This window comes from Leucopleurus acutus, assembly GCF_964270905.1.
Source record: "Leucopleurus acutus genome assembly, chromosome: 11".
Lineage (NCBI taxonomy): Eukaryota > Metazoa > Chordata > Mammalia > Artiodactyla > Delphinidae > Leucopleurus > Leucopleurus acutus.
The window spans coordinates 99522781-99531501 of record NC_139152.1 but is presented as its reverse complement, the minus strand read 5'-3'; the positions used below and the strand labels follow the sequence as shown (position 1 = coordinate 99531501).

Here is an 8721-nt window from a genome sequence, read left to right as displayed (position 1 = left end):
GAGCCCGTCTGCCCCCCAGGAGGACTTGGTGCCCCTCCCCTGTGTCCTGCAGCCTCTTTTGCCTGCCTGTGGTGGGGTCCTCAGAGAAAGCTATGAAGGGACCCAGAAGTGCATGGCCCTGAAATTAACTGTTTACATCAGCCCATTTTATAGATGAGGAAACTGAGCCCCAAAGAGAAAGAGCTGAATACAGGGTTGGTGGTGGGGACAGGACGAGCTGCCAGCAGAGCCGTACCCTGGGCCCAGATCAGCTTCTGGTACCCCACAGCCAGCAAACCCCAAAACGGCATCTAATAATCCCTAAAGCTCACACGAAGCCCTCAGGGGAGGTGCTGATTTCCCATCTTCCGGAGGAGCCTGAGACTCAGACAACCCCGGTGCCCTAACAGCCCTGATTTCCTTACCCTCTCCACCTTCGCTTTGACTGAAAATTAGCCCCCTGCCCCCACCCTCCAGAGAAACAATGCAAACCCTCAAAATGACGACTCATTCATTCATTCAGCATCTCACTCATTCATTCTGTAAGTCTTTATTGAACTCAAAATCTTGGGAAGATTTTATTAACTGCTTTCCTGCAGTTGGACCAACAGGCCCTGTGTTCGCCTTGGTTGGGGTCAGGGTGTGAACATGGCCCCCTGCAGACCCCTGAGCAAGACCCTTGGGGAGACTGTGGCTGCCCAGAAGCGGCATCCGGGCTCAGTCCTGGAGCTTGCTGGCATACACCTCGGCCCTGTCCAGGGGCGGCCCCCGGTTCACAGACGTGTACGAGGGCTCCGAGGTCCCCAGGGACTTGGGGACGGCCTCCTGCGTGATCTGGGAGTCGTGGGCTGTTTCCCTGTCAGCACTGCCCATGAACCTGACGGAGGAGATGAACAGTGTCGGGGTTAGGGGCGCAGAGCAAACCCCAACCCCTCAGCTGGTCAGGGGCCTTTCTACTTAGACATTGCTTTCACAGAGGTCACCTTAGGCCTTCATCCAATAGACCAATCTTTCCAGAGCACTTACTGTGTGCCAGGCCCTGGGATAAGAAAAGTATCACTCTTTTGGAATTGTGTGAACAATTTACAGGTCTTACCGTGAGCTGGACAATGTCCCCAAAGAGCTAAGATTGTATGGGGAGACAGACCACAGCACACAATGACCAGACAGAGTGGACGAGTCCACTGGAGGGCTTCCTGGAGGAGGGGGCAGTTAATCTGGCCTTAAAGGAGGAGAGTGGAGGCACAGAAAGGTATTCCAGGCATTTGATAGGAAGGGCTAGGGAGTGTCTGGGGAAAGAGTGGGAAGTTGTGTGCAGCTGGAGCTGGGGTGGGGATGGTAGGAGGGACGAATGGAAGAGGCAGGCTAAAGTCAGATAACAGGACCTTGGTGCTGTCCAAAGGGAGAGAAGGACATCACCACATCCCGACTGCTCCCAGGTCTGGCCAGACAGACCAGTCTCTTGGTGGCTAATCTCATCTATTATCTGTGTTTTTAACTTAAATGTCAGAGGGCAATCTGATTTCCAAGTTCACTGCCCACTCCCTACTCCATCCTTCACCCACCCCACGTCTTTTCCTGCCTGACTAATCTCTACCTTTCCACGTAATTTCACCTACTCCAAGGAGCTTTTCCAACCACTCTCTCCACCCGTGCTGGGACAGGCAACCCCCCACTCCCGCCCCCCATCTTTAAAGCCGCCTGGGTCTCCTGCCTCTCTTGCTGAGATGCACACTGCATGTGAGTTTTCAATTCATCCCAGTCCTAATAAAAATTTGTTCCTGCTGTTCCTTCCTCCAGGAAGCCCACCCTGATGCCCCAGGTAGGATCTGCCCTGCCCTCTTCTGGATTCTCATGGCACCTGCACCTGCGGCTGCCTTGATTCACCCCCTGCTCCATCCTCCCAGGATTAGTGGATTCCTGTCTTCCCACCAGGCAGCCCCGTTAGCTGCTCCAGACACCCCATGGGACACCTCCAGTCCTGATCTAAATAGATGCACATCAGAGTTGGTAGTGGCGTCAGGAGACTCAGGAGCTCTGGTCCAGCTCTGTTTTACCTGGTGGTGTGACCCTGGGCCACCCTTCCCCCCTCAGGCCTCAGTTTCCCCATCTGTACTGCAAGTGAGTGAATTATAATGACAACAGAAGCTAATACCCATTTAGTACCTGGGTACTGCCCTGAGGACTCCATAGGGAATATTTTACTTAACCCTCGAAACTCCATGGGGCAGATAATATTGATTAGAATCTCCATTTTCCAGAAGAGGAAACTGAGGCATAGAAGGATAAGATACTTGCCCAAGACGCACAGCTGTGTCAGAGCTAGGATCTGCCCACGAAGCCCCGGTGCTCAGCAACCCCCTACCCAGCTGAAGACTTGACCTTGGACACCTCAGGACCCTGCTCCCCTCTCACTAGACCCCACCCCACCCAGGGTGGAAGGCAGCCCTCTTGCTCCCGGGCTCTCCCCACCTCAGAAGACCCTCCTGGTGGAGTGTGTCCCCAAGCCCTGTCCGCGCCTCCCCCCAATGGCGGGTACTCACACGAGGCTGAGGACAATGGCACCAGCAAAGCCAATAAGCAAGAAGAAGGGCAGGGAGCCCAGGATGGACGCGATGACAATCATGCCCCCGCTCCGCCGGCCCGGCCACGTGTCGATCGCCGAGTACGGAGCGACTGTGGGATGCAGGCTGCTTACTCTCCAGACGCTGCACCCCCCAGCCTCCTCCCAGGGACGCACGGGGGGCCCCCTGCCCTGGAAGCCTAAAATCTCAGGAATGAAGCGAGGACACAGGTCAGTGCCTCTCCCTGGGTTTCAGGTGAAATTATCTGACTTGCTACCACATCCCACTCCCCAACTTTCTCTTGCGTGTCTGCTCTCACCCTCTTTCTGTTTTTTTTTTTTTGCGGTACGCGGGCCTCTCACTGTTGTGGCCTCTCCCGTTGCGGAGCACAGGCTCCGGACGCGCAGGCTCAGCGGCCATGGCTCACGGGCCCGGCCGCTCCGCGGCATGTGGGATCTTCCCGGACCGGGGCACGAACCCGTGCCCCCTGCACCGGCAGGCAGACTCTCAACCACTGCGCCAGCAGGAAAGCCCTCTCACCCTCTTTTAACTGTCTTTTTGCATAATTTTAAATTGTGAACTGACTCAAGTCTTCCGAGACGGATGGGATACAGATTATAAACAAAATAAAGGCAGAGCAAAGGTCCCCAGTCTAACAGAGTCAGGAGGACTGTGCCCTCCCTCTGCTCTGGCCAGTGTCACCCTTTTGGAACTAAGTGGACAAACCACTTATAGGTCCCACTGTGAGCTGTGGCCACTTTTCATCCAGTGTCTCCTGTAAATCCCGTGAGACCCCCGTTCTGCAGATTGCTCCCTGCAGCTCAGGGAGATTGAGTTCCTGTTCAAGGGCACTCAGACTCCAGCCTCAAGCCTGTAGGTCTGTCTCCCTGCCCCAAGAGAGCTGGGCCTGGCGTTTTTATCTGGATTACCCGAAGGAACCCTGCTGGAGAAGCAGAGCAAGGATTCTTCTTCCCACTTTTCAGATAGGAAAACTGAGGTCCCACCCAGCAGTGAGGCTCAGGCACTGGGCTTGAACTTGGGACTCTCGGTCCTAGGGCAGTGCTGTTTCAGTGGGACCACAAAGCATGGGCATGCCATCGGAGGGGTGAGCAGAGGGTAGGAAGGAGCCCCCAGCCACATGCATGCCTGCCCAGCTCCACCATCACTAGCCACGTGACCTCAGGCAACCTCACAGAGCCCTAACTGGCCCATAAGATGACCATGGGTGGCAGGGGAATTGTTTTTTTTGGCTGTGCCCCGCAGCTTGTGGGATCTTAGCCCCCCGACCAGGGACCGAACCCAGGACAGCTGAAGTGAAAGTGCAGAGTCTGGACTGCCAGGGAATTCCCAGGGAGTTATAAAGTTAGGGTCACAGGTCGTCAAAATTACCGTAGGAAATCTCTTCTGCCGCCCCTAAGGTTCAGCAGACATGAGTAGGTGTGTATAAACCTGGGATCTGTGTTGAGAACTCAGATGGAGGCTTGAGGGGGACAGGGCAGGACCACCGGCAGATGCCTGGGCCTGCAAGACCCCCCATTTCAGAAAAACCGTAGGAGAATGGCACTCCTGCTGCCTCCAGGGCTCATGCCCCTGTGACTAAGATTCCTCTGGAACCGCCTTGCAGAATAATGATGCTGTCCTTGTGAGAGCTCAACAAGGGGCTCGTTAGGGTCTAAATGCAGGATAAACGCTGAGCCCTTTGGAGGCAAATGCACCATCAGGGCTGGAAATGCCGGCTGACTCTGTCTTCAGTTGCACCCATCCAGCCGGCCCTCCCAAACACCTGCAAATCCTCCACCTTCCTCTGTCATGACACCTGGTCCTCGAGGGAGGGAGGGAGGGAGGGAGGGAGAGAGGGAGGATGCAGTCTTGGGTTAAACTATTTTAAGATGCATTTTCCTCATAACCCAATAACCTGCCTGTATCTGGGGAGACTTTTCCAAGTGACAGCATGAGTGTGCTTCCCTGGGTTCCCTTGAGGACCACTCCCAGCTCACTTCCACCACTTACGTCGGTTGGTGCGGATGGGGTCCGACCACAGGGTCTGGTCCTGTACCAAGCCTGTGGACATATTGACCAGGACGTACTTGAATCTGGAAGGAAATGGAGCAGGGATGACTTCTCTCCATCCTGAGAGCCTCAGCCACAGGGAGGGGGAGGGACCGGGGCAGAGCTGGGACTCGTAGGAGATGGAGATCTAGGTGGCCCCAGTGAGGCGGTGGGGGGCTCTGGCAACAGGATGCTGCTGGACTTTGCATTGGCAGCACCTTTGCCCACGTGTTTCCACAGCTAAGATGCCACCTCATCCAGGAAGCCGTCGGAGCCTAGGCTCTCTCTCCGGGAGCCCCTCTGTTTCTCTGCCGTATATATTGTACACATAGCAGATTTGCTGAGTATTGACCCATCTGTCCTTCTTGCATTTTTGCCTTCCTCTATTCCCAGCCTGGTCCTTGGTCTCACAAAAGCGACTTAAAAAAAAAAAGGAATATTATCCACGTGCAACCCCGATGCCCTGTGATAAAGGCTAACTTTATATGCAGAAAATCCCAACCAAGTGTTACAGAACATAAAGGAAGATCAGGTGACACCGTACAGAATACCCATGGCCTACTTTAGGTCTTCTTCACCCTCAGTTAAAAATGATGGATGTTCTGAGATCAAAGAAATCAACAGCCTCTAGTCTGACACTTAAAAAAAAATGAAGACCCTTAAAATCTTTGTAGCATCCAGTGTTTTGCTTAATCCCTGCTTCTCTAGGTTTGAAGATGAGAATTCCAGAGGCTGGGATGTGTGCCCTGTGTCCCCTAGGTAGGGTGGGCTCAAGTAGGAGGGAGAGGTTTCCCCACGTTAAGACCAAGGTCAGAGGTAAGGGCTGAGGGTGGGGGAGAGGACAGCCAGGACTCAGGTCCTGCCCAGTGGCTGAGGCCAGAGGATGGCTGAGCCCTGCGAGAGGATGGAGGTAAGGGATGGCCTGGGCCCCAGATGTGGCCTAGAGGGTACAGAGACCCCAACCTAGGTGTCTCCATGGTAACAGGGGTGAGTGTAATCAAGGCTTGGCACTGGGTAAGACACCTGGCCCTGGGTCAGGGCTGAGCCCCCAGCTCGGCACAGAGAAGATGCTCAGGAAATACGCGTGAAAATGAGCCGCTGTGCGCTCCCTGCAAGCGCACCCTTTCATGGGTGGGCCACGAAAGGGCGCGCTGCAGGGAGGCGGGAGAAGTCTTTGCGCTGAGCCCCAGGCTTTCTCGAGGTGACCCCCTTCCCTCTCTGGACCACAGCTCCTTCCCTGTCAAACGAACTGCCACATGGGTGATGGGCCAGGACCAGGCGCATAACTTGTAGGGCCCAGTGTAAAAATGAAAATGCGGCCCCTGGTTTAAAAGTTAAGAATTTCAAGATGGCAGTGGCAGAGCATTAAGACAAGAGGGGTCCTTCTGAGCGCAGGACCCTGTGCACGGTCACGAGCCCAGGAAGCCAGGAATCCTTTATGGCACCCGGGACGGTCCTGGCATGTGGTAGGCTCCGGAGAAATGTGGCTTCTCACACTTCACTGGTTCTAGGTCGCCCCACGTCGGGGCTGGGGCACACCTGCCCCTCTCCCGCAGCCGTTCACACCCACCTGTATTCCGTGGCTGCTGACAGGGGTGGGTTGCAGAGGCCCCAGAAGTTGGGGTCAGACAGGCAGGTCCCATTGGTGCCCACCCTGACCAGGTATGCGTTCAGGATCTCCGAGGCCCGGGACACATCCCTGACAGCATCCAAGCTGGGCAGGTCGCTGCAGGGGGTCAGGTCAAAGGCCGCCGCCTTGTAGGGGCCTGTCCTCCCTCCCTCTGTTTGCTGGAACGTCGAGCTGAGTGGGGCCTTGGTGCTGTCCTGCACAGAGGCGTTCCTGAAGCTGGCTGTAGAGGCAGTGCCGGGAGTGAGGTTCCTGGCCACCCCAGCTTAGTCACTCACTCAGTCATTCAACAAACGTCCCTAAGCATCCTCTCTGCGCCAGTGCTGTACTGGGCCCTGGGGTCTCTTCCTTACTTGCTGGGTGATCTTGGACCACTCACTTTACCTCTCTGGACCCTCTGTGAAATGGGAGGAAAATACCTCGCAGTGCCTGCACATTGGGATTGGGCACAGGCAGGCAGTCTTTTGCTGAAAGAATAAAATGATGACCCCACAGGAGCTGCTGTAAATGGCTGCTGGCTAGAAACGTAAGAGGTTGTCATCGGGTCCCCACTCTCAGATCCCAGGGTTGCTGCCAGTGAGCAGGTCGGGGCTGGCCCAGAGCCAGCAAGCCCGAATGCGTGGCTTCCGTCCCAAACACCGATCTTGAACTACCACGGGAAGCCTTGGGCAGGACTTGAGCTTGAGGACCAGAGAATCTGATTTGCTCTCCAGCTCCGGGAGCTCCCATGAGTTGCTCAGCCTCTCTGAGCCCCGATTATTTGCCCCTGTGATGAGCATCCTAACAGTTAACCTTGCAGGCAGGTTGTAACTATCAGCTCTAAGGTGTGCGAAGCAGGAAGCACAATGTAAGTACTCAGTGCTGGGTGCTGTTATCATTCCCCCCACTAGACTGGATGTCCCTCCAGGGCAGATGCACGTCTGGGACCGCAATCACCCAGCCCAGGGCTGGCACACAGCGGGTACCAGTGCATATCAGTGAGGTGCATGGGTGGTTTAACTGCAGGGATGGAGCACCCCTCTACCTGTCTCCTTCCCTCCTGCCTGCAGACAGCTCAAAGCCCCTTTCAGAGCAGCCCAGAGGAAGCAGGACCCTTACCCGAGTCGACCAGGACATAGAGGTACACCTCGTAGGTGCCATGGAGGGCCGCCGGGCTGTCAAACATGCAGAGAGGCTTTTCCAAGGCCACGGTGGTGAGTGTGGGGTTGCTGGTGGCGAAGGTCACACTAGCCAGCTGGGGCTGGAGGTTCACACCTGGAGGAGCAATGAGGCCAGGAGCTGACCCCCAGCAGAACTGTCCACACCCGTGGGCATGCTCTGCGCGCGTGCGCACACACACACCCCTCCCTCTGCAGACACGGGCAGCATCCCTGTCCCCACCCAGCCATCCTGACTAGAACCAGGAAATCCAGCTGAACTACTTCTCTCTTGCTCCCCCCAACAGACATTCAGTCACCAAGAACCCCATTGCTCCTCCTATGCATCTCTCCACCCCGTCATCCTGGTCTGAGTCCACCCTCTTCACCTGGACCCTAGGAAACAGCCCTACCCGATCCTCTGCGCTCTATCGTGCAAATCTGACTGCGTCCCTCTCCTGCTGGGCCCCTTCCTGGCTCCCCACTGCCCTCCAACACGGTCCAGCCTCTCTGGAGGGGCAGTGAGGTCCTGAAGCTCTGGGCCTTGCCTCGTAGGTCTCCAGCCTCCCCTCCATGCACACCCCCTGACCTCATGCTCCGGTCACACCGATGGACAATGGGTGGGAGGTTCCCAGGATAGACGATGCCACCCCTCTCCTCCCTGAACTTGCCCATGCTGCCCCTTCACATGAAATATCCCTCCGTGTCCCGAGTCCAAGCATCACCATGAGTCTAGTCCAGTCCCTTCTCTGCTCTCCCACAGTCCCCTGTGTTTCCCTTGCAGCACCCAACACGGAGCCCTCGAATCCCCATCAGAAGAAGCTTATTAATCAACATTGGTTATTATTATTAATATCTGGGTCCCCAGAGCCTGCACAGGGCCTGGCACAGAGCAGGCATCTGTGCCCATTCGTGGAGGGAATAAGTTCCCATTCCTGGTGCCACTTTCCATCCAGGCTCCTCTGGGGACCCTTCAGAAGGATCAGGGTGCAGGACACGCGCCGGGACACAGCTGCCCGCCCTCCCCGGGCACAGCCCCCTCCTCTCATCCGCTGTTTACCTGAGCCAAGTCGCAGGCAGCCGAGGGCCAGCAGGACCCAGAGCGGAGGCATAGCCTGAGAGAAGCTGCGACAGGGCGGGCGGTCCAGGGGACGAGCGTGCACCGCGCCTCTCCCGCCGCTCACCTGTCCGCCCTGGGCCGCCGGCGCGCCCCGCCCCCGCCGCAGCCAGCCAATCTTCCGCCTCCTCGCGGAATATTTGCATAAACCCCGCCCCGGGCTCCCCCGGACCGCGAGGTGCTCAGGGCACAAATCCATCCCCGCCGGACCTTCCCCGTCCCCTGACCGAAGCTCCTACTGTGTGCCGA

General features: G+C 56.6%; 1 protein-coding gene across 2 annotated transcripts; it reads right to left on the bottom strand.

The window, feature by feature from the left end:
• Nucleotides 1-696: 696 nt before the first annotated feature.
• UPK3A (uroplakin 3A) lies at nt 697-8467 on the bottom strand (the record flags this gene model as incomplete). 2 transcript variants are annotated; one of them, XM_082851221.1, is made up of 6 exons in its annotated part: nt 697-856; nt 2523-2655; nt 4554-4636; nt 6163-6442; nt 7318-7473; nt 8416-8467. In XM_082851221.1, the coding sequence occupies 6 exons, from the start codon at nt 8465-8467 to the stop codon at nt 697-699; spliced, it is 864 nt and encodes a 287-aa protein (XP_082707347.1). The 2 variants fall into 2 exon arrangements, with proteins under 2 accessions (XP_082707347.1, XP_082707348.1); XM_082851222.1 differs by lacking the exons at nt 4554-4636; nt 6163-6442.
• Nucleotides 8468-8721: the final 254 nt, after the last annotated feature.